The 26,766-nt window shown below is 38.1% G+C and overlaps 1 protein-coding gene across 1 annotated transcript in view; it reads left to right on the top strand.

Annotated features, from left to right (window-relative positions):
* The first annotated feature begins 1,066 nt into the window (after positions 1 to 1,066).
* Positions 1,067 to 26,766, top strand: part of BMPR2 (bone morphogenetic protein receptor type 2) — a 151,825-nt gene continuing 126,125 nt past the window's right edge. Inside the window, exon 1 of the mRNA XM_061381769.1 lies at positions 1,067 to 2,267. Coding sequence (XP_061237753.1) covers positions 2,192 to 2,267 — 76 coding nt within the window. The 5' untranslated portion in view covers positions 1,067 to 2,191. The remainder of the gene's footprint in view (positions 2,268 to 26,766) is intronic.

The raw sequence follows: 26,766 nt of genomic DNA on the forward strand, positions 1-26,766 counted from the left end.
GTCGACCAGATCCTGCAGGAGTGTGTAGAAGCTGGAGGGCGGGGGGAGAATTCCCTTGCACAATCCTGGTAGCTTGGGGTTTTGCAATTCAAAAAACCCTGCTAAATAGATCCGAGCCCGATTCAAAGGAGGCTTAGATACCAGCAAGACCTGCTCTTTCCCTTGGGTGCGTAGACTCGACCCCACTCTTTACCCTGAGAGGCTACTCTTTACCCTGAGAGGCTACTCCTCACCGCAAATTTCCTTTCAAATGCCTTAGGGGCTTCCAAGGCTCCCAGCCTTTGTGAATAAAGGCCCACCCTCGAAGTGGAAACCTCGCTGCATAAGAAATATGCACAGACAGCAGGACAGCGAACAGAATTGCAAAAGAACGAGTTCTTTCTAGCTTTGCATCTTTTCGAATGTTCAATATTCCTGTTAGCCAAGAAGGGTTCCGGTTATGGGTACTTGAGGGAAGCAGGCCACCGATTAGAGCAAAAAACATCAATACAGGGGTGGTCTTTCCAATTCCGGCTTTTGTTTGAATCAGTGAGGGTAGCCCGAGGAGGCCAAAGTCTCTGGTTCTGGGAAAGGCGGGTCCGTCCCGATTCTTTTAGCTGCGGAGAGGCAGGCGCCGGCCCCAAGAAACAAAGGGGGTAGTTCTGCCCCTCCAGGCTTTTACTCCAGGAGTCCCAGAGGAGTCAGAGGCTAAATCACAGAGCTCGGAAGAGTTTGCCAAAGGTTGGACAACAGACGCGGCTGCCCTCTCTTAAGCACACAAATCCCACGCGTGCCCGTCTAGAAGGTATGTGAGCGTCAAGGAGAAAGGCCATTGCTGCCCATCGCGGGCGGCCAGCCCCGCCCTACTCTCGGTGGCTGGGGGGAGAATCGCAGGGCGAGAGCCCGGGAGTCAGCCTCAGCAAGCCCGGGAGCGAGGGGCGGAGACGGGCGGGGCCGCGAGAGCGCAGGCGCAGTGCGGGCCTTGTCGCGCCGCCGCCGCCGCCGCTGCTGCCGCCGCCCGCGCTGCACCACAGGCCCGAGACAGACAGGGCCGGGAAGAGCTGGAGACTGAGGAGGAGGCGGAGGCGGCGGCGGAGGCGGGGCGACTCCGGTGACCGGGAGCGCCGCAGACTGGCAGCTGCGGCGACTCCCCCCTTTGTGTCTGGTCTGCTCGGAGCCTCTGGAAGTGCTTCCCGGAGGGGCGCGGGGTGTTTCGCCGCCTCCCTAGCCACCTACATCCGCCCTCCCGCCGCCCCCCGCCCTCGGCCCGCGACACCCGAGCTCCGCCCGGAGCCTAGAGCTGCGGGAAAAGGAGGCGGCGGCGGCGGCGGCTTCCTCGGGGGAGGGGGTTGTGATTCGCTCACAGGAGCCCTTGAAGGGAGAAGACGAAGCTTTTACGGTGGAATTTACCTCAGGCAAGATGGAGCGGCAGCAATAAAAAAGAGAAAGAGCGAGGAGCGCACCCGGGAGAGCTAGAAAGGGTAGTGTGCCGACCCCTCCCCTCCCCCGCTTCCCACCGCCCCTCAGCCCTCCGGCCGGGACCTGCCCAACCCTCGCAGGATTGTTCCGCGAAGGCGTGAAGGCGGTGGGTTTGTCCATGGAGGCAGGCACCTTTTTCGATCCAGTCAAGGAGGAGGATTTGCTGTGCTCAAGATCGGAGTAAGGGAAGCACCGAAGCGAAAGTTAAAAGGATTCTTGCCCTCCCGGAGCACAGGCGATGCGCCTCGGGTCGCCGGGCGCCGCCGCCGGCCGTCCGGCTTCGCCCTTCCTGGCAGTCGGGAACTTGTTCTGATCCTCGGCGCCCCTCGAATGCCCGCTGCCCACTCTTCGGCACCCTGGATATGTTTTCTCCCAGACCTGGATATTTCTTCGATATCGTGAAACTACGGGGGAAATAACTGCGGGGCTTTTTTTTTTCTTCTCGTCTCCGTGCTTCTCCCCACGGACATGCCTTCAGTTTGGGGCGCCAAGGCACCCAGTCCTGGGCGAATGAACACCCCCAGCCGCGAGGGAGAGAAATGAAGGGAATTTGTGCAGCGGAATGAAAACTCTGCCGCTCGGTCCTCTCATCTGCCATTTGTCCTTTCAAACTGCATTGTAATACGGGCCGGAGAAGTCCGACGAGAGCGAGGACTAGCCTCCCGGCCGCGTTTCTCCGCCCGTATTCACTTTCCGTCTTTCTTTTTCTCTGCTCTCCTCGGCTGACCTAGGGATGACTTCGTCGCCGCGGCGGCCCCGGCGGGTGCCCTCGCTGCTGTGGACCGTCCTGCTGGTCAGCGCTGCGGCCGGTGAGTCGCCCCGGGTGGCGCGTCCGGGCCACTTCCCTGCGGCTGGCGGGGTGGGAGCCCGCAGAGGCCGAGGCCTGCGCTCGCCCTTCTCCGCGCGTCCCCTGATCGGCCCGGACCTGCGCCTTTCCCGGTCCTCCCGGAGAGCTAACCTTTCACGTTTTCATGGAGTTTCAAATCCCCACACCTCGTATTCCCCACCCCCCACTCCCCCCACCGGGGCGGGGGGGAAGAAAGACACGTAGGGTGTGGTATCTTGACATTTTTAGCTGTGAGGTAATGCAGGGATTAAAAATAATATTTTAATCACCAGTGAACAGTGCCTATTAGGAGATCTTTGGGAACAGACCTGTAGTTTTTTTTTTTTTAATATAAAGAAGCAGAATTGGCTGTAAGTAGAAAGGACATCCACTGTAGAACACACACTTGAAGCTTATTTTTAGATGTAGATCACTCTTTGAGAATCCCTGGTACTTTGATTATTCCAAAAAATGTTGAGGAAGGCAGATCTGAGAGATTCTTAATACATTGTATACTACTGTTAATCGTTATTACCATTATTTTGTTTTGACGTATATTAATAATTTTCATTTTTTCAATCTGGACACATATTTTGTATACTTTTGGAATTACTTTTGGGCTTAGAAGTGTTTTCGGTTAAGTTTTCATTTAGTCATCTGGCTTTCTATTGGCTTTCCTGTCATTGAGGCAACTTTGACCTCACATCAAGACTTCTAGGAGATTTGAGTCCTGAAAGTCTTTTGACATTTTACTGAAGCTTAAAGGGAAGCTTCAGTAAATATCCTTTCTTTAGGATATTTTGTTCTTTAGTTCTCAGACACCTTTAGGAAAAAACCTCGTTTTGTTTGCAATTACTTTTCAAGCAGTCTTTTGGTGATTTGCTTTTAGAAATTTTAGGGAGTGAATTATGCATGTAATTCTTAAATTGGGTTTAGGATGGCCAGATAGATTATACATTTAGAAATGAATAGAGGACAACAACGCCTTTCCAGTTATTTTTTCTTAATAAGTATAATTTTCACATTCAATAAAATTCTCAATGCTGTGATAGATTCGGAGATTGCATATTTCCATTTAAAAACTGCATATTTTCACATTCAGTAAATTTCTCATTTCTTGTGTTAGATATGGAGATTTCGTATTTCCATTTGGAAAACACTGAAAAAAATTTTCAACTTTTGTGCTTTTGATATTGTTGATTGATGTCTTATGTTTATGATAGTTGTGTTAAAATGATATGAACTGAATTTATTTTAACACTGATATTTTAATATTACTAATCATCACAATTCCTTTTGGGGAAAAGTGAATGATTTTTCTCTAGATTACTTTATATTGTGTTACCTCTTTAAATTCTCTAGTAATAAGCCATGTGGTTGGTCCCTGTAAAATAAGAGGACAGTAAAAGGCTTTAAGTTTAAGCAGTCATTCTAAGAGCAGAAATCTCAGAGCATACACTTTTCAGTGTTGGTTATTCTTGACTTTTGTACAACTCAGATTCTAATTTATAGTTGACAAAATTATTATTTTGTGATTAGAACTGGTAAAAGTAAGAGAAAGATCAATTGACTTAAAAAAATGTGATTTGTTTTATAAATGAAATATTAGAATAATGGTCCTTAAAAGGGATAGATTAATCACTCTTTAAAAGTGATTTTCGTCATCTTTTTTCCTTCAGTATTACTAATTACCAGATGCTAAAATTTGTGAAGTTGGATTTCAGATCTGTAACAATAATAGTAACAACAGTATTTACTGGGTGCTAGCTATGTGCCAGGAACTGTTCTAGTAGCCTTACATGTAATTTCGCTTTTGATCCCCATGACTGTTCTTCACTCCAGGTTCAGTTATGCTCCTTTTATAGAGAGTGAAGTACTCTGTTCATCCCCATGGACTTTAGCCCACCGGGCTCCTCTGTCCATGGAATTCTCCAGGAAAGAAGACTGGAGTGGGTTGCCATGTCCTTCTCCAGGGGATCTTCCCTACACAGGGATTGAACCGGGGTCTCCTGCGTTGCAGGCAGATTCTTTACCATCTGAGCCACTTGGGAAGCCCCGAGTGAAGTACAGAGAATTTAAATAACTCACCACACAGTAAATTGAGCTAAAATTACAACCTGCACCTACCATGTTACCTACCATGTTAATGAAGGCAACAACTTCTCAGTCTAATTGGGAACATGAGATAGGGTTAGTGTCTTCAGATTAACCTTTGAAAAGAAGCCGGGACTCTTGACACGATCTTAGTATAGCACTTGTTATAAATATCATGGTTCTAAATGTGTAAAACTTTGCCTAATATTGGAGTGGTTAGTGCAGTTTCATTAAGTGTAAGGTAGCTAGAGAGGACCTGTGTGAATTTGGGATGTACAGATGCAGTGATGTAACTAGACAGGTGCAAATGGTGCAGCTGAACAGGAAAATAACACTGGAAGATTGACATCACATCCCTCTGTGGGGTCATGGATAAATCCTATTTCTTTTGGGTCCCTCTTTCCCACTTATTCTATCTAGTTCTTGGATCCTTAATTCTAAGAACAGTTAGTATGCGGAAATTAGAATTTATAGAAAATACATGCTTGTTTGGTTTGTAAATGAAGTCTTAATTTTAATAAAAGGATGTGATACAATGCAGTACTTATTTAAGAGTCAGCTTCTGTTAAAAAATTTTTTTTATTTAAGTTGCCAAGCTGTTTCATTTAGGTTGTAACGATTACAAAAAACAGATCTAACCCTGTGTCCTTCCCCACCATATGAGGAACCAGACTCAGCTACTCTTTTTTCCTCCAGTCTTTGTACTTGTTTTCATCCTTCTTGTCCTTCCTGCCATCTTTGTTGGCCTCGGAGGCCAGGGAGTCCATGGTATTTCGAATGGTCTCATTTTTGGGATCCAAACCTGAAAGGTTCTCTAGGACCCAAAGGAGTTCAGGAGTCCTACATCCTTTCTTAATCCTCTCTCCTTGTCTGGCTCAGTTGTGTCCATGGCTCAGTTGGCACCCATGTTAGCTGATTCTGCCTCATCGGTGTCAGCTGATTCTTCCTGCATTTGAAATAGTTCACTTGACTAGGTTTCAGTTTTACATACATCTCTTCAGCAACACACACGTTGTCTACAAAAGCTATCATGGCATGTGGATTGTAGTGGTGGTATTGTTGGAGTGGGTGTTGGTGTGTGTGTGTGTAAAATGTGGGGCGAGAGATGTTTATTCCAGCTTTACTACATTAAAGGCCAACTTTCCTAACCGTGAAAGATGATGGGTAAGTTTTAATTATAAAAGGTACAGAATGAAGTCAGTGTAAATCAGTTAATTTTATAACTGGCCATATCACTTTTTAAAAAAAATAGAAGTATAGTTGACTTACAGTGTTATGTTAATTTCTGATGTAGAACAAAGTAATTCAGTTGTACATATTTCATATTCTTTCCCATTATGCTTTATTATAGAATATTGAATATAGTTCCCTGTGCTATACAGTTGGACCTTGTTGCTTATATATTATATATATAGTTGTTTGTATCTGCTAATCCCAAACTCCTAATTTATCTCTCCCTCACTCACTGCCTTTCTCTTTGGTTCTCTAAGTCTTATCAATCTGTTTCTGTTTAGTAAATAAATTCATTTGTATCCTATTTTAGGGTCCACATACAAGTGATATCATATGGTATTTGTCTTTTTCTTTCTGACTTAAACTTCGTTTAGTATGATAATCTCTAGGTCCATCCATGTTGCTGCAAATGGCATTATTTCATTCTATTACCAAGTAGTATTCCATTTGTATATATACCACGTCGTCTTTATCTATTAGTTTGTTGATGGACATTTAGGTTACTTCCATGTCTTGGCTATTGTAAATAGTGCTATGATCATTGGGGTGCTTATATCTTTTCAAATTATAGTTTTCTCTGTATATATGCCCAGGACTGGAATTGCGGGATCATATGGCAACTCTAGTTTTTTAAGGAACCGCCATATTGCTTTCATTAGTGGCTGCACCAATTTATATTCCCACCAGCAGTATAGGAGAGTTCCCTTTTCTCCACACGCTTTCTAACATTTATTTTTTATGTTCTTTTTAGTGATGGCCATTTTGACTGGTGTGAGATGATACCTCATTGTAGCTTTTGATTTGCATTTCTCTGGTAATTAGTAAAGTTGAGCATCTTTTAATGTGCCTATTGGCCATCTGTATATTTGTTTAGGTCTTCTGCCCATTTTTGATTTTTGTTGTTGTTGTTGTTATTGAGTTACATGAACTGTTTATATATTTTGAAAATTAAGTCCTTATTGGTCATATTATTTGCAGATATTTTCTTCCAGTTCTTAGTTTGTCTTTTTATTTTGTTGATGGTTTCCTTTGCTGTACAAAAGCTTCTAAGTTTGATTAGATCCCATTTTTGCTTTTATTTATTTATTTTTTTGGCCACAACATGTAGGATCTTAATTCCCTGACTGGGGATTGAACCCAACCAGGGATTGAACCCACATGCCCTAGAGTAGAAGTGTACAGTCTTAACTGCTAGTTTACCAGGGAAGTCCCTATTTTTGTTTTTATTTCTGTTGCCTTGGGAGACTGACCTAAGAAAGCGTTGTTAGGATTTATGTCAGAGAATGTTTTGTGCATGTTCTCTTCTAGGAATTTTATGGTGTCATGTCTTGCATTTATGTCTTTAAGCTATTTTGAGGTTATTTTTGTGTAGTGTGAAGGAGTGTTCTAACTGCATTGGTTTACATTCAGTTGTCTAGCTTTCCTAGCACCACTTGCTGAAGAGACTCTTTTTCTCTGTTGTATATTCTTGCCTCCTTTCTCAGAGATTAATGACTATAGGTTTGTGGGTTTATTTCTGGGCTCTCCTTCTGTTCCATTGATCTATATGTCTGTTTTTGTGCCAGTACCATGCTGTTTTAATTACTGTAGCTTTGTAGTATTGTTTGAAGTCTGGGAAGGTTATGCCTCCATTTTTTTTCTTTTTCTTCAGGATTACTTTGGCAATTCTGGGTCTTTTATTGTTCCTTATAAATTTTAGGATTATTCTTTTTAGTTCTGTGAAAAATATCTTGGGTAATTTGATAGGGATCTCATTAAGTCTGTAGATTGCTTTAGGGTAGTGGCCATACCACTGATTTTGGTGCTTACTCATATATTGCCTTGCTTTTGGCGATTAGTTTTGTGTATTTGTCTTGTCCTCCTAGGGCTTCCCTTGTGGCTCAGCTGGTAAAGAATCTGCCTGCAATGCGGGAGACCTGGGTTCAATCCCTGGGTTGGGAAGATCCTCTAGATAAGGGAAAGGCTACCCACTCCAGTATTCTGTCCTGGAGAATTCCATGGACTAGTCCATGGGATTGCAGAGTCCGACATGACTGAGCAACTTTGACTTCACTTCACTTCACTTGTCCTCCTAATTGATAATTACCTCTAGAAGACAGGGTTCATATCTTAAATTGTTTTGTAATATAGCATTTTGCTAGGCACATACAAGAATTTAAGAGTTACTAAATGAATTAATAATAAAAAAGAATTCTAAAATTGCTCAATACAGCAGATTATGTATTAGTAACATATTCTTTCTTTGTCTCAGGCCTTTTAACTACAAAATAGTTTAAATGATATACTAGGAAGAGTACTGTCTTGAGTTAAGGAGACTTGCATTCTGTGTGATTCTGGATAAATAGACTATTTAACATAGTATTCTTAGTTGCAGTATTATGGAATTGGACAAGATTATATTTGAAATGCAGATTCCTGGACACCAACCCAGACCCACTTAATATTGAATGGCATTGAGTTTTAAGAATCTGCATTTTAAACAGATTTCCCCCAAGTAAAATTTATGTACCTTAAAAGTTTGAGAACTACTGGATCTAAGATTATTTTCTGAGATTTTACTTTATTTATTTTCTTACTTTTTGTGCCAGTTGTAACCTATTCTGGACCTTCTAATCAGTCAGTACTGATAACCAAACTTTTCTTATTTTTATGCTCTCAGTAACTACCCAAAACCTTTTTCTTAAAATTTGCACAATTTTTTTTATTGATTATTTTTAGTCCTAATGTTCTTGCCTGGAGAATCCACGGATGGAGGAGCTTGGTAGGCTGCAGTCCATGGAGTCGCACAGAGTCAGACATGACTGAAGTGACTTAGCAGCAGCAGCAGTCTTAAGGATGATATGTTATTTAATTAAGTGTTTTACTCACCTCGTATTATATTATGTTTATTTAGTTTGTACTTTTATTTGGGCCGTTTTCCTTCTCCTTCTGCCAAAAAGGAAGAAAGAAGTGGTTTTTTTCCTAGTAAATTTAGGTGAGAACTGTTGATGAAGTTTAGAAAAAAGAACTAGTGCTAAGCTAAACTAGAATATATTAATATAACATTGTTTGGTTTCAGCTACAAATTAGTAATACATGGAGACCTTCAGGTGGATAAATTGCATATATTAAAATTTCTGTCCACCAGAGAAGAAATATGTGATTGATATCTTCTGGAAGAAAATAAGTATAGGTGAATATGAAGAAAATGAATATAGTATCTAGAAATTCATGAGATTTGACCGTCTTGCATAGCACTTACACATGCCAAAGAGACTCATATTATCAAAGTATTTCCCCCTCTTAGTTAAATAATCTAAATAGTTTTTTAATTGCTTTCTAAAAGGTGACTTTGGTAGACATTTGAGTGCAATAGACTTAACTTTGTTTTTTTTGAACTTTTGTTTGGTCTGTGAGATGGATATGACAGCTAAGATTACAACAAAACATATGTAGTCTATGTAAGGTTAGAAATAAGCCTGTAAATAAATGATATGAACATTTTGGAATACATTACCTCATCAGGAATACTAGAACACAACATTTATTGCTTGCTCTTAATTGCAATACAGTAATTGTTTGACTGGAAGTGTTTTGTGTTAGACCCAGTTTCTATTACAATATGCACTCATGGGAGCAGCTGGAAAGGTATGGGGACATTAATAGGACAGATACAGGACTTTCAGAAGGAGAACTAAAGTGTCCAGCTAACAAATATTTATTAGTGCTTCCTTTGTGTATAGTTCTTTTCTAAATGTTGGTGGAGTCAAAAATAAGAAACGCTGCTTCCCTTCTCCCAACTGTCTCATGCCATAATCTATATCACTTTATGAAAGGGAATTCAATCCCATGCTGTTGTAAGCATGGGTAGGTATTTCGCTATCTTGTAAACCCTTTAGCGTTGTATTATTTTCTCCCTCTGCCTGTCTTTCAGGATGAGAAATTCCTGTAGATATTCTCCAATATAGGAGAAGAGACTGTGTTCTTGTGTGTCTTCTAGCTGATCCACACTTCTTAATTTTTTTTGGTGAGTTTGCACTCTGCAAAATCTTAGCTTCCCAACCACTGAAAACTTGGAATCCTAGCCTCTGGACCACCAGAGAACTCTCCTTTTATGTCTATCTTCTCTGTTAATCTTAAAGAAAGAGCAGTGAACACTTCTTGATTTCCCTATCCTTAACTCTTTACTTGCCCTCCTGACCCCACACTGTATGTTAGGTGAGCAGTGACTTCCTAATTGCCAAATCCAGTCACTTTTCAGTCTTGTTCTCTTTGACTTTTCTACTGAATTTGGTAGTTTGATCACTCTTTGCTTACAGCTCTCCTCTTTTGACTAGTGACTTTCCTTTTCCTCTATTCTATATCTTCTCCATCTTCACTTCCCCTTCTAAATGGTTGTGAGTGTGTGTGTGTGTTTTAAATCTCCCTTAGATTGTTTTGAGTATACTTTTCTGTTATTGCTACTTCTGTCCCTTGTTGATTTTCTCTTATTGCTCCTCCTGTCCCAGGCTTTAATTATCCTTGAAAAGAGATGATTTCTAAGTTAAATAGGCAACCAGAATTGGAAACTAGAAAGACTTGAATTCCTTCTTAGTGGTATTCTTGACTGTTCACTTTGTTTTATTTATTTATTTGGCTGCACCAGGTCTTAGTTGTGGCATACTCGATCTCCAGTGTTCATTACAGCATGCAGGATCTTTAATTTCGACATGCGAACTCTTTAATTGCGGCATGTGGGATCTAGGTCCCTGATCAGGGATCAGACTTGGACCTCCTGCATTGGGTGTATGGAGTCTTAGCCACTGGACCACCAGGGTAGTCCCTGGCTGTACTTTGGCACAGCACCTCTTTTTGGTCTCAGTATCCTCACTTGTGGGGGCTTCCCTGGTGGCTCAGATGGTAAAGAATCTGCTTCTAATGCAGGAGACCTGGGTTCAATCCCTAGGTCGGGATGATCCCCTGAAGAAGGGAATGGCTACACTCTCCAGTATTCTTACCTGGAGAAATCCATGAATAGAGAAGTCTGGCGGGCTATAGTCCATGGGGTCACAGTGTCTGCAGAACTGAGGGACTAACACTTTCACTTTCATCCTCACTTGTAAAGTGAGGAGGTTGGCCTCCTACTTATAACACTTTTGCTTATGATATGAGAAAAGCCAGTGTTATGCTTGGTTACTAGTAAGTGTGTAGCACTTTGAATGGTACATTTGGTTATTATGGAGTATATGGTACTTTTAGGTTAGGGGAAACTGGAGTATTCTGAAATTGTGCAGGTACTACTTTGAAGAAAATATAAAATTTTTTGCAGATGTATTTAATGTCTTGACTGTGTTGAAGTAGGACCACAAAAGTGGTGTAAAGAAGATCTCTTTAGGGAATTTATTGGTGGTCCGGTGGTTAGGACTCTGCCTTAAAAGCTGAGGGCAGGGGTTCAGTCTCTTGTCTAGGGACTAAGATCCCACAAGCTGTGTGGCACCAAAAAAAAGTCTATAACTAGAGAGTGCTTTTTATTTATTTTTTGGCTGCACTGGGTTTTTGCTACTGCACGCATTTGTCTAGTTGCAGGTGTGTGGTGTGGGCTTCGCATGGTGGTGGCTTCTCTTGTTGTGGAGGACAGGCCTTGGGGCGAGCCGGCTTCAGTAGTTGTAGTTCTTGGGCTCAGTTGTTGCTACTCCTGAGTTCTAGAGCACAGACTCAGTAGTTGTGGTGCGTGGGCTTAGTTGCTTCGATGCTTGTGGGATCTTCCTGGACCAGGGATCAAACCTGTGTCTCCTGCTTTGGCAGGTGGGTTTTTTTTTTACCAACGAGCCAGCAGGGAGGTTGCAAAGAGTGCTTTTTAAATAGTTGAAATCTTAGAATTTTAGAATTGGAAAAACCTTAGAGTAAAACTTTAAATAGGTAGAAGTTTAATTAAGAAGGTTAGACTTCTCTACAATCTTGAGTTTCATGTTAATTTTAAAATAAATTATGCCAAGGTCAATTTCAGCTCAGCCTTTACCCAGTTATCATACATGCTAAACTAGTGATAATGCCATTTTAATTTTAGGTTAGTAAGTTGTTTCTAACAGCTTTATTGGATATAATTCCTGTACCACATGATTCACCCATTTGACGTGTACAGTTCAGTTCTTTCGGGTGGTGGTGTTCAGTCACCCAGTCGTGTCCAACTCTTTGTGACCCCATGGACTGCAGCCCTCCAGGCGCCTCTGTCCCTCACCGTCTCCTGACGTTTGCCCAAGTTCATGTCCATTGCATTGGTGGTGCCATCCAGCCCTCTCATCCTCTGATGCCTTCTCTTCCTTCTGCCCTCAATCATTCCCAGCATCAGCTTTGGGTATATTGTGTTATTAACTATACAAATTGTGGTTAAAAAAAAAAAAATATATATATATATATATATATAAAAATATATATATATATAACAAGATTTGCTATTTCCACCATTTTCAGCTGTACAATTTAGTGGTATTATATTCAGAGTATGTACAGCTATCACCAAAACATTTTCATCACCCCAAACAGAAACTCTGTTACCATTAAGCAATAGTTCCCAATTCCCTCCTCCTCCCAGCCCCTGGTAACCTCTAATCTATTTTCTGTCTCTGCGATTTTTGCCTACTCTAGATATTTCATGTAAGTGGAATCATACAATATTTGTCCTTTTGTTACTGGCTCATTTTGCTTAGCATAATGTTTTCAGGGTTTATACTTGTTGCAGAATGGGTCAGAATTCCATTGCATTTTAAGGCTGAAACACATTTCATTGTATGTGTTCATTCATCTGTTGATAAACTTGAGTTGTTTTCACCTTTTGGCTGTTGATGGGCAACGAATGCAGTGAATACTGGTGAACAAGTATATGTTCTAGTCCCTGCTTTCAATACCTGTGCGTGTGTGTGTATGTGTATATATATATATATATATAGTGGTATAGTCGCCAAGTCGTGTCTGACTCTTGCAACCCCATGGACTATAGCCCACTGGGCTCCTCTGTCCATGGGATTCTCCAGGCAAGAATACTGGAGTGGGTTGCCATTTCCTTCTCCAGGGGATCTTCCTGTCCCAGGAATCAAACCTGGGTTTCCTGCATTGCAGGCAGACTCTTTAGCGACTGAGCTATGAAGGAAGCCCCTATGCAAAATACCTGTGGGTATAATTGTTAGATCAAACGGTAATTCTGTGTTTAGTTTTTTGAGGAACTGCCAAACTTTTTTTCACAGTGGCTCTACCATTTTACCAGCAGTGTACAAGTGTTCCGCCTTTTCCACATCCTTGCCAATCTTTTTTTTTTTTTTTCATTATAACCATCCTAATGTATGTGAAGTGTTGTCTCATTGTAGTTTTGATTTCCATTTCCCTTATGATAAATGATGTTGAGCATCTTTTCATGTGCCTGTTGACCATTTGTATATCTCCTGTGGAGGAATATCTATTCAAATTCTTTGTCCACTATTTTTAAAGAATTACTTTTTTTTTTTTTTTTTGTGCTATGCTGCGTGGCTTGTGGGATCTTAGTTCCCCAACCAGGGATTGAACTTGGGCCACAGCAGTGAAAGCACTGAGTCCTAATCATTTGACCCCCAGAAAATTCACTAAAATTGTAGTTTCATTGAGATATAGTTGACATTTAACAGCTTGTAAGTTTAAGGTGTATGACATGTTGATTTGATACATTTATATATTGCAGTGTGATTTCCACTGTAGATTTAGCTAACACCTATTTCTTTGTGTGTGTTTGTGGTGGGAACAATTAGGACCTAGTCTCTTAGCAACTTTGAAGTTTTTAATATTTAATTGTCTAAATTCACTATGATATGCATTACATTTCCAGGAATACGTTATGAACTGATTGCCTGAGTTGGTACTCTTAAGCATTTGCCCATTCTTTAATCATGTTTGTCTTTGTTGTCAAGTGGTAGGTGTTCTTTATATATTCCCATTCCTTATCAGATAGATGATTTTCAAATGCTATGGACTGCATGTTCTCCTTCAAATTCATATGTTAAAATCAACCCCCAAGGTGATAATATTAAATGGTGAGGCCTTTGGGAGGTGATCAGGTCATGAACAGTGTGGCTTCATGAATGGGATCAGTATCCTTATGAAAGAGAATCCAGAGAGAAAGCATCTTGCATTGGTCTGTATGTCTCTCTTTTTGCCAGTGCCATACTGTTTTGATTACTGTAAATTTATGGTAGGTTTTAAAATTGGGGAGTGTAAGTTGTCCAACTTCATTCTTTTTTTATTTTTTAGAAACATTACTTATTTATTTATGGCTGTGCTGGGTCTTCGTTGCTGTACATGGGCTTTCTCTTAGTTGTGGTGAGTGGGCTTCTCACTGAGGTGGCTTCTCCTGTTGGAGAGCATGGGCTCTAAAACTTGAGCAGGCTTCAGTAGTTGTGATGCATGGGCTTAGTTGCTCAGCTGTGTGTGGAATCTTCCCAGCAGGAATCGAACTCAAGTCTTCTGCATGGCAGGTGGGTTCTTATCCACTGTATCACCAGGGAAGTCCTTTTCGGTGTCTTTTGCACTTTTTGAATTTTGGCGCATTACCCATTAACTAATATGAAATTACAAGTTAAGAAAAATTTAAATACTTATATTTTTCTTATTACCAAAACTGTGTAGAGGGGGAAATTAACTTTAAAGTGGAGAAAAATGCAAATGCTACCTCAGTTAATCAAGATAAATATCATCAGTGATTAGTCATGTTGATAGTACTGATGTGAGATGAGAGAATGGCACATTACTTCTGTGGTTTTCCTCCACAAAACCCATAGTCCTAGTTTAACTAACCAGGAGAAAAATATCACTCTTAAAATGTACAACAGTCTACGAAATACCTGACTAGCATTCCTTAAAACTACCAAGGTTATCAGAGGCAAGGTTATCAGAAGGTTGGAGAAAGTTTCTTTAGGTCCAGAGGAGCCTAAAGAAACATGATGACTGATTAAATAATGTGCTACTAACTATCCTGGAAGAGAAGAAGGACATTAGGGGAAACTAGTAAAATCCTGATAAAATGTGGAGTTTGGTTATTAGTAATGTAACGTTGGTTTCTTAGTTGTAACAAATATACCATATTAATAAAAGATACTAATAATAGTGGGGGCTGGGTGAGTGGTGTATAGAAAAACCTCTGTATATTTGCAGTTTTTCTGTAAAACAAAAGTTGTTCAAAAATAAGTTTATGAAAAAATAAGTTTATGAAAAATGTACATGCTTATTTCATACAAATACAATAAAGACAATTTTTAAATTCATAATCATGTTTACTTGAATATAAGAATCTTAATACTTTTAAAGCCCTTTTCCATACATAGATTTTAAAGTGATACTGTACCCTGTATACACAACACAAACACATAAAATTGTACCTTGAAACCTGCTTTTTTCCTAAAACTTGTTGAATACATTCTCACTGACTTCATATATGTTGAATATTTTTCTCAGGGTGTATTCAAACTATAGTACATTTTATTTATACAAAGGGCAGTCCTTTCATCTTTAAATTAGGGGCCCAACATCCTGTTTCTTTGAAATATTATGCAATCTATTCAATAAATTCTTTGTTTCTTTTTCTTTTTTGGCCACACCGTTCGGCATGTGGAATTCCCATACTGGGATCAAACCCATGCCCTCTGCATTGGGAGCATGGAGTCTTAACCACTGGGCCATCAAGGAAGTCCCAATAAATTCTTTTTAAAGAAATTCTATGTAAGGAACTGGTAGATATAAAGTACATTTTTCTACTATGGTATGATGTGACTTTAAGAGTCTATATGATATGTCAAATTACATAGCAATAAGATATAAGGGCAATTATTACCAAAAGAGATATAGAAAACTAGTTTACATACATACCTAGAGTCCTGTGTCCGACACTGTCCATTAACCTTGCCTTGACCATATTAAGAAACCCTGAAGGTGCATTGCACGGATTATCAAGCTGTAATGCAAAATTTGTATAATCTTTCTTACCTGAAATGTGTTGACTGTGGGCTTGATGAAGGAATTATGAAACATTCGGACTTCCCTGGTGGTACACTGGTTAAGAATCTGCCTGCCAGTGCAGGGGACACAGGTTCGATCCTTGCTCTGGGAAAATTCTACATGCTGGGGAACTAAGCCTGCGTGCCACAGCTACTGAACCTACATGCTCTGCAACAAGAGAAGCCACCACAGTGAGAAAGCCTGTGCGCTGTAACTAGAGAGCGGCCCCTGCTCACCACAATATGAAAAAGCTGGCTTGCAGCATCAAAGGCCTGATGCAACCAAAAAAAAAAAAAAAGGGAATTATGGAACATGATAAAACTGTGATAGAGGCATTGGCTATAATAGTTTTAGATGGAATTGGATGTTTGGGGTAAATGGAAGGACTAGTGGACTGCCAGACGAGTCTTTTTTTTTTTTTTTTTCACATGAATATTTCTTAAGCCTTTAATATATCCATTAAATGCCTTACATATTTACTGTGTTATCTCATCAGTCTCAAACTAGACTGATCACTACTATTATTTTCCTGATTTCATAGATGAGTAAATAAAGTCCTTTATACCTTCAAAGCACAGCATTAATATAATAGATACAGTGTTAGCCTGAAGGTATAAAATACTTGGAATATTTTAAGCATCTGAAAATCTTATTGGCATTTTAATAATTCAGAAATAATTGCCTTGACTAAACTGTTTCTTAGTTATGATTTATTTTATTATATGACAGCAGATATTTTAGGTTTTGGTTGTATAGCATTTAGATATTGGTGGATAATAAAAATTTTCATTGAAGAGTCTAAGTTTTTAAGTTTTGGAAAGGAAAACCAGTTAGATCAGAAGAATGATGATAAAATATTTGGTTGAGGATACATTTTCAGTGTTTCCATCTGTTGTTAGTGATTAGAACCCCTAGGGGCCAGTCTAGTGTGAAGAGTAACTTTTTATATCCAGTTACCACACAAAGGGCCATATTATGGTGACAAGAGAGGCAAGATTAAGAACAGTCAAATGATGTCAATACATGAATTTATTATTTTACTTATTGAAACACTTTTTGGTGGGAGATAATTTTCTGGGGTATTTAATTATTTGTTTCTTTAAACTGGTGTGTTACCTTGATGAAATTTTATCAAGAATGTTAAACTATGAATTCACTTTAGTCTTTAGCTACCCTGGTGGCTCAGATGGTAAAGAATCTGCCTGCAATGTGGGAGAACTAGGTTCAGTTCCTGGGGATCTGGAAGATCCCCTAGGGAAGGGAAGGGCAACCCACTCCAGTATTCTTTCCTGGAGAATTCCATGGACAGAGGAGTCTGGTGGGCTACCATCCATAGGGTCATAAAGAGTCGGATATGACTGAGTGACTTTCATTTTCACTTTAGCACCAACTTTTTCCACTTATCCAGCGCTCCTCTAGGAATTATTATTTTGTCCATTAGGTTTATGAGAAATTCAGTTTTACTGGTTCTTGCTAAGGCCTTTTAGGAGCAAGGCAATGCTCTTAGATTTGTAGTAAGTCAGTTTAGATTTGTACACTAAGTAGCTAATAAGTTTCATACTTTACATCATCCTGTTAATGAAAATAGGTTAAATTCAGTAACTGAAAAAGATTAAATTCTAGTTATGGAATTGTATCAGTGGATAATTTAGGTTGTTATAAAATAGCAATGGTTATTTCTTGCTCATGCTACCTATCCATTGAAGACTGGCAGGGGTATTCTGCTCATCATTCAGGGATCTGGGTTGGTGGAAGGGCACCATCTGGAAAGTTGTTGGCTGCCAGAGGTAAAGTATAAGGTCTTTGTTGGCATTTAAATGTTCTGCCTAGAAGAGATTGACACCACTTCTACTTATACTGCTTTTTTAACTTTTTACCCTCATGGTCTCCCAACCTCTAGGAAATGTGATCTTTTCAAGTGTCTACAAAAGGAATTTGCGTAATAGTACATCAGATAGTGACTGTAGGAAGTAGTAAGATATACTTGTATTGACTTTGCTTTGTATTTTAATACTTGTTTTTGCTTCTGGACTTTGATTTTATTTCTTTAAAAGAATCTTTGTTTTTTAGAATTCTAAAGTTGTAACACAAAATCATTAAACATTTCTATAGGTAATAATAAAGTATAAAAAATAAAAAGATCCATTCCCTCTTTACTTTTTCTCTAATCCCATTCCCTTAATATAACTACTGTTACTAGTTTGGTGTATTTCATACTTTTTTTGTATGTACTATAAATAAATATATGGATATAATGAGATTTTATTTTTTAAACAAAGGTAGAATCATTATGTACTGTATAACACAGATTTTTGTGATTATCATACAGGATAGTTCTAGAAATAAAATCATTTGTTCAAAGCTTGTACATTTAAAAATTTTGATACCAACTTTCAAATTTCCTGTTAAAAGATGGTAGCAGTTTTCATTTCCACTAATGGTATATCAAATAGACATTCTTATACTTTTTCCAACTATTTTACAATGTGAGTTTTTAAAAAATTTTTTTTGCCAAAGCATTGTGTATGTTTGTTTGCAGTGCTTTCATTGTTAGTGAAGCCAAGCTTTATGTTTGAAAATTTTTATTGCAGTATGGTAAATTTACAATGTTGTGTTAGTTTCAAGTGGACAGCAAAGTGAATACATATATCCAGTCTTTTTTCTTTAAGATTCTTTTTCCATATTGGAAATTACAGAGTGTTTTTTTCCATATAGGAAATTACAGGGTATAGGCCTTTACAGAGTATTGAGTAGAGTTCTCTGTGCCATAAAGCAGGGTCTTATTAGTTATCTATTTTGTATGTAGTAGTATGTATACATCAGTCCCAATCTTCCAATTTATCTCCTCCCCTTATCCCCTGGTAACCATAAGTTTGTTTTCTGCACTCATGACTCTACTTCTGTTTTATAAAGAAGTTTATTTGTACCCTCTGGTTTTTTTAGACTCCACATTATACAATATCATATATTTCTGTGTCTGACTTCACTCAGTGTGACAATCTCCATCCATGTTGCTGCAACATGGCATTATTTTGTTCTTTTTTATGGCTGAGGAATATTCCATTGTATATATGTACCACACCTTCTTTATCTAGTCCTCTCTTGATGGACATTTAGGTTGCTTAAGCCAAGTTTCTTTTTGTATGCTTACTGGACAGTTATGTTTCTCTTGAATTATGTGTTCAGGTATCAGATTAATTTTTCTGATGATTTATTTCTTTTTCTTACTAGTTTTAGGGTGATATTAATATTAGAAAATGATTTTATGCAATTAGAACTGTTTATTTTTGCTTTTTGAGGTCTGGATTTGTGTTATCTTAGAAAAGCCTTTAATATATCCACAATTTCCAAAAATTTTATATTATAGTAGGTGAGTCTGTAGTTGTTTTCTTTTTAATGTTTAGATAATTTAATCCACCTGGAACTGTTCTTTGTGTTGTACATTTATTAACTCAATAACGTGGTAGATATTCTGTATTATCCTCATTTACAGATGAGCAGTTTTAGGCACAGAAAAATTAAGAAACTTGCCCAAAGCAATATAGTTAACAAGTGATAGGGAGAATATAGACATGGACAACTCATACTCTTTTTTTTTTTTTTTTTACTCACACTCTTAACTGCTGCACTCTACTGCTGCTTATATAGCCAAATTGTCTTTTATTCGATGAATTCCAAGTAGAGAAAGTGTCTTGTTTGGGTAGTGAAGAGCATCATTAAGGGGCAGGTTATTTGGAATATATAAAATGTACTTCTGCTAACTTGTAGTAGATTTTTTTGCTTGTCCTGATAAATAGGTGACTAATATCAGTTGCTTACAATGCCTCAGCATTGGCACCCAGACATTTTAGCTCTCATTTAGCACTTTACCTATTACTTTAATTTAAAAGTTTCTAAGAACTCTAGTTGTTTGGGTTTCTAACTTAAAAGTTGAGGGAGCATCGAATAAGTAAAATATATGACTGATATCAACGGCTTTAAATGCCTCAGCATGAATATTCATTTAATGTGTTCTGAACGAGTTTGAGTTAGAACCTGTTCTTTGCAGTACCAAATACATTGTCTGGAAATACATTACACTAAGTGTAATACTTTTGTCATTCTAGTTTTCCATTCCAGTGGTCCTATTTCATAGGAGTGGTACAAATGGAGAAAAGAATAGTGGTAGAAAAATGTGAAGGGATAGGTCTGGGGGGAGTCTGAGGGAAGGGAGAAAACGTAATTTACTTAATTTCCTCTTAAGTAAGAGGAAATTGTCTGTCTTTCTCCACCCAAACTTCCCCAGCTTGGTCTTGCTTTTTATCTCTGAATTAGTATAGACTCCAAAGCAGCATACCGTTCTTTGTGTAAGCTCCTCTAGGTTTGTGAATTCAAATATTTTTAAACAGTAGCTATGATATTGGAAAGTTTGGGAGCAAAGAATTGTATTTGAAAAGATAATTTTGAACAATTAAATAAATGACTATCAGAAGGAAGTTAATACAGTCACGAGTACTAAAATTACTGTGTTTGTATTTATCATCTTGTCACTTAGGTGAACTGATTGCTGAAATCTTTTCAGCCCGTTGTACTTATTTAGGTCACTAATTATAGAATTTGTTGTTTAGAAGATTGCATGTAGTTAAGGTGTTTGGAGAGAGAGTCCTGTGAGATTCAACTGAGTCATATCCTCAGTAATTATCTTGAGAATTGTGTTGGAGAAGCAGTGAATTTCTGCAGCTTATGAATATTTCATTATTGTTAAAGGAACCTGTTGTGTAAGATTTACCTCCTCCCAAAAATGTGACATTAATAATGTAATACTTGAATAAAAAGAATTATATTGAGAGTAGCATCTCTCAGTGACCAAATGTGTGGTAAACATAGGTGTGAGACAACTGTAAGGAGCAGGGACAGAGGCTCAGAAAGGCCTAGTCAAGTGGGCTGGACTGTACAAAAAAGAGGAGGAGGGGGAAATTCAGCTATCTGAGTAGTCCTTTGTCATTCCTGTGGCCACTGAGTTTTATATTTGATTGATGGTCATCCTCCTAAGCCCCTGGTGGTGAAGTGTGATGAAGGCTGAGGTTATTTGGTGCATTATATTCTTATTCACCATTGGCCCACGTGCTGTACTGAGCTCTAGTCTTGAAATCTGGCTAATGGCTTACCATCCCTTGTGGGGAAAGGGTTGTAAAAGGAGTATAGATGGTTAAGGAGGTAACAATAAAAGTAGCAATCTAGAAGAGAGAGACATACATACGCAAGAGCTCACTGATACTGTTTAGGATTGTATTTCCCACGTACATTCCTCCTACTATTTTTATTCTTGACAGTTGGAGTATTTGAGTTATCTAGCAACATTTGCTTTGATGACAGAATTTAAATCAGGTGAGAGGAAGCACTTAAAATGAAAAGCAAGTAGCAAAAGAAAGCAGAGGGTGTCATAAACCAATATAGGAAGAGAAGCCCCACTTTAATCATTCGGTAATGTATTATATGATAAATATTAAATAATTCATCAGAGATACTGTATGCTTGGTTTTTTTTTTTTTTAAATAGATAGAACCACAGTATATCTCTTTGACTGGAGTGCCTTATAGTTTTCTTGAGCAAGAAATTTTTATTGATATTTTAAATCTTACTCTAGTGAGTAACACTTCCCTTAAAAAATACTGTTTCACTAAACCAAAGAACCTTTTTTAAAGTAATTTTTAAAATTTTAATTGAAGAGTAATTGCTGTACAGTACTGTGTTGGTTTCTACCAAATATCAACATGAATCAGCCATAAGTTTACCCATGTCACCTCTCATTTAAACATCCGTCCCACCTCCGTCCCCATCATACCTTTCCCGTAAACCTAAGAACTTTTGATCTGTAATTTCATGTAAGCAGGTAACAGTGGTAAGAAAAAATTATTTTCTGGTTTCAATGTTTTATGATGACATTTCTGTAGAGAAAAGCACTGATAATTTAAATTCAAAATTCGTCGTATTACATCTTTAGAGATTTTTCTTTTCATTATTTTTGGGGAAATGTTTCGTTTAGCTCTTTTCTAATTACATGTGAAAAGAAAAAACTGGTGCTAAAATAAAAGGGCTGTACGTGAAGCAAATTATATGCTGTAATGTACCCAGTGTTGCCAAGGAGGCCATTTAGCTATCCAGGGAGGCAACTCAGCCTAGTGCTGTGCTTTTCTATAGGGAAACTGTTAAAATAGGTTTGAAGACATCATAAGCTTAAGGAGAAGGCAAGTTTGAAACACTCCTGAAATGAACTAAGATCAAAGACTTACCTGCTGAGTTTTGAATATTCTTATGGTTTTCCTATATCTTCTGGCCTTTGAGCACTGTTTAGAAGTGTTGAAAGGAGATATTGAGCAAAATATGTAGGAGAGCTTACATTCTGTAATCTAGTTTTTACCTGTTATATTTATGAAGATTAAGTTAGGTTAAGAGACCATGAACAAGGCGTCTAGATTTCTGCCTCTAATGGCACTTGCTTGTCCAGAAGATAGATCATAAGTAAGTAGTAAATATGTAAATGCCCAAGGCAGAGATTATGGTGAATGTCAACAGGGCTGTATTTAAAGGGTTAAGGTGGTTAATGAAGCCTTCCATACAAGATAACTTCTGAAGAATTAAAATGAGTCAAATTTGTGAATAATTGCCAGAAGAAGATCAGAAAGTCCAAAGGCTGGAAGGTGGGAAAGAGCTTGGTATTTTACAACCAAAAAGGAAACTGATGTGGCCTAGAGTATGGTAACTAGGGAGAGAGATCAATGACAAGGGGTTAGATAGGCAGCCAGGAGCTAAATCCTGTGGGGCCTTTTAGGCCATGGCAGAAGATGAAGAGTTTGAATTTTAGTTTAGGAAAATGAGAAATGATATTGAAAGAGTTTAAGCAGGTCAATTCATGATCTAATTTTTATTTTTCAGTGATGACTTTGGCTTGTGTGTGGAGAAAGATTAGAGAGGAACTAAGGAGAAGTCAGAATCCTGGTTAAGCAGTTATAGCGATCCAGATGGACAAGGGAGACGGCAGGTTGCGTTTTTCTCCCTGGTATGTCAGCTTATATTTTGGTATCATCACATGTCTTCCTTCTGTTGTATACTGTTTTCTAAATAGCAGGGACTATTTCTTGGATTTGGAATGTACAGTTGAATTAGTTTTAAAAACCTATTTCCCTCAAACATTTATTTTAGAGATCTGTGTTGTTTAGAATTTTCAGGAAGCACTACAAATATGTATTAGTATTATCTGTATTTTTCATTTATTGGAAAAATGTAAACATGGAAAGTATTTTGCCTCAAGTAATGATTCAAAGAATAGGGGTAGAGTCCATCTTCCTGGACTCCTTTATGATGCAGAAAATACAGACTAGAAGAATAATTGCTAGTCCCATGGCCCTTTGAGATCAGGACTTTCCTGTTTGTCATGTTCTTAAAAAGTTTATTATTGCAATGTTTGAAGACTAGGGTCATGTCTCATTTGTATTCTCATTTAAAGCATGTGTAGTCTTTCTTTGCTCACATAGGTACAGAGTCCATATTTCACTTTGAGATTTTTTTTGTTGTTGTTGTTGATATTCCTTCTGCCCATTATCACAGAGAAGTGCTCATTCATATGTCCCTAGTAGTTTTTTTTTTTTTTTTTTTTGGTCAGGGTAAAGTTTTCTCATTCTTGGTTACTTTCAAATAATACTGGAGGCTTCTAGTTTTCTTACTTGGACTCTAGAATAGTTGGTGTGATTGCAGTCTATAGTGTCTCATCAAAAATTTTTTTCTGAACTAGACCTTAAATTATGAGAATTTGATAACAGAATTTGATCAGTGATTTTTCTTTTATAGTAGAGTGAAAACTCCATAAAGTAACAGAATAATTGGGGGCAGAATTAAGGTAGAATTTAAATGAAGTAAAGATTTTACAGCTAACTGCTGGAAGACATGACATAGCTGGCAGAGTCTATTTTTCTAATTTGATACTCCAGCAGCAGAAGTTTACAGTTAATTATTTTAATTTGTAGATGTCTAAAAATTCACAGGAGATGTATCTTTAGTTGCTTTGCTTTCTTCTATTATTTAAAAACTAGTGGATGTACAGGGAGTATACATTTAAAGAAAGGTTTTCCATCAGAGTTGTTGTTTTTTTAAAAAAACTTCTCAGAAGAAGCTTTTCTAGCTTACAATATCCCAATATGTTATAATTCTTTTCTTAGTTATTTTCTCTACAGGAAATTTTCATATGCTTTCTTTAAAAATGATCTTGAACTAAGAGAATTATTTATGAATTAGTACTTTTCTGTGGGGAAGGAAGCAGCCTTACTATTCGTTTCTCAGACTTTTAAATTTGAAAAATATGTTTTTTTGGTAAAGCATATTTAGACCCATAAAGAAAAACAGGTCTAAGCAAATTGCAAATTACCTTTTAAGAGTTACATGCTGTCCATATTTGACTTTCTAAGGTATATTGTAAATGCGCAAATCGTTAAGTATGATGGATTTTCACCAAGAAGTTTTCACCGACTGAAAACACACATCGTAATCAGCACCCTGTACAGTAACAGAACTCCAGAAGCCCTGTTGTGCCTTCTCCGTCACCATCCTGACCTGTGATCCTGTGGCTTAGTGTTTAATGTAGGCTGAATGGTAATTATTAACTTCGGCACTCATCACACTGTTCTGCACTTATTGAAGGACTAATGTTTAGGTTTTCTACTAATTTAGTCTTATATTAAAATTCTTCCTGAACTTGTATTAATAGGCAAAAGCAATTAACTTTTCCCTTAATTTTAGAATTTTTTTTGATAAGCAAGAGGTATATTTATTAATATAGGACATTTGTGAGCGATGTAAGCAGGCAGGCAGTGGGGCTCTGCCAATTTCAGGGTAATATTGACTAGTTATCCAGCTTTTTTCCCCTGATAACTTTCTTTTCTTTATTTTTCTATTAGCCTTACAGTTACTGCAGTTATTTCTGTACTTACTTGACAGTTGAACATGTTATTTAGCTCTCTTCCTGGGGATGAGGGACATAAACAGTTGCAGAGTTTCTACTAAAAGGAAACAAAATGGGCATAATGGACTATTTGATGTTTTTGAAAACATGAAGCAAAACCTGAAGGTTAGTAATTAGCATCAGATAGAACCTAGTAGATAGAAGAAAAAAAGTCTTGTTTCTTAAATTTCCCTTAGTTTCAAAGTTCCTGGAGATGCATGTTTGGGAGACTTCCCAGGGAAATGAAGCAGTAAGAGTAAAGAATACACACAAATAGTTGTTGGTCAACAATGGCAACAATTTCACATTTCCACAGGGTATAAAAATCTGACAATTTTGCAAGTGAATAAAGCTTAGTTATTTTCTGTTTTAAATTGTTTTACTTTAGTCAGAAGATTTCCCCCTAATTCACAGTTTTAAAAAGACCTCAGATCCCATTCTCAAAATGATATTTCATTATGGTTTATGTAGCTCATTAAGTTACCCCATACCTGTACTGGGCTTCCCTGGTGGATCAGTGGTAAAGAATCCACTTGCCAAGCAGGAGACATGGGTTTGATACTTGTGTCGGGAAGATCTCCTATAGAAGGAAATGGCAACCCACTCCAATATTCTTGCCTGGGAAAGTCTTTGGACAGAAGAGCCTGGCTGGCTTCAGTCTATGTGGTTGCAAACAGTTGGACATAACTTAGTGACTAAACAACAACGACATGCCTATACTGCTCACCAAACAACCTTTGTATTTCAGTCAGGCAAGGTTTACTAGTGTATTTGTCTTTCTCTAACTTTTATTACTTTGCATAGTACCGTCTAAGTCCATTCATGTTGTAGCAAATGGCAAAATTTCATTCTTTTTTAATGGCTGAGTAGTATTTCATTGTATGTATTATCTGTATATTTTTTTAATCCATTTATCTGTTGATGGACCCTTACATTGCTTCTATATTTTGGCAATTGTAAATAATGCTGCTATGATATTGGGGTGCATGTATCTTTTCAAATTAGTGGGTTGTTTTTATTTTTCAGATAGATACCCAGGAATGTAATTGCTGGCTCATATAGTTCTCTTTTTAGTGTTTTGAAAACCTCCATAATGTTTTCCACAGTGGCTGCACCAATTTACATTCCCACCAGCACAGGGTTCTCATATCCTTACCAACATATCCTTCCCAACATTTGTTACTTGTATTCTTTTTGATGATAGCCATTCTGACTAGTGTGAGGTGATGTCTCATTGTGGTCTTGATTTGCATTTCCCTGAGGACTAATGTGGTATTGAGTCTTTTTTCTTGTTCTTTTTGGCCATCAGCATTTCCTTCTTGGAAACCTGTGTGTTCAGGTTTTCTGCTCATTTTTATTGGCAGAAGGGTTTTTTGTTTTTTTAATGTTGAGTTGTATGAGCTGTTTATATATTTTGTATGTTAATCTCTTTTTGTGCTTCAGTTGCTCAGTCATGTCTGACTCTTTGTGACCCCATGGACTGCAGCATGCTAGGGTCACCTGTCCTTCACCATCTCCTGGAGCTTACTCAAACTCATGCCCATGAGTTGGTGATGCCATCCAACCATCTCCTCCGTTGTCCCCTTCTCCTCCTGCCTTCAATCTTTCCCAGCATCAGGGTCTTTTATAATGAGTCAGTTCTTCGCATCAGGTGGCCGAAGTATTGGAGCTTCAGCTTCAGCATCAGTCCTTCTAATGAATATTCAGGATTGATTTCCTTTAGGATGGACTGATTTAATCTCCTTGCAGTCCCAGGGACTCTCAAGAGTCTTCTCTAACACCATACTTAACCTCTTATTCATCATATTATTTGAAAATATTTTCTCCCATTCAGTAGATTGTCTTCTTGTTTTGTCAGTGGTTTCCTTTGCTATGAGAAAGCTCTTAAGTTTAATTAGGCCCCATTTGTTTAATTTTGCTTTTATTTCCTTTGCTTTCAGAGTCAGATCTAAAAAAATATTGTTATAATTTACATCAAAGAGTGTTCTGCCTATGTTTTCCTCTTGGAATGTTATGGTTTCCTGTCATAAATCTTTATCAGGGTTGATCTTGGATATTTAAAATTTATTTTTACCAGGGTAATTAATATTTGAAGAAATAGCCATCATTTAAAATACTTAAATTTAAAAGATGATTTTTGATGAATAGTAAGGATGTATGCAGGTCAGGAAGCAACAGTTAGAACTGGACATGGAACAATAGACTGGTT

Source organism: Bos javanicus, chromosome 2 (assembly GCF_032452875.1).
Source record: "Bos javanicus breed banteng chromosome 2, ARS-OSU_banteng_1.0, whole genome shotgun sequence".
NCBI classification, from domain to species: domain Eukaryota; kingdom Metazoa; phylum Chordata; class Mammalia; order Artiodactyla; family Bovidae; genus Bos; species Bos javanicus.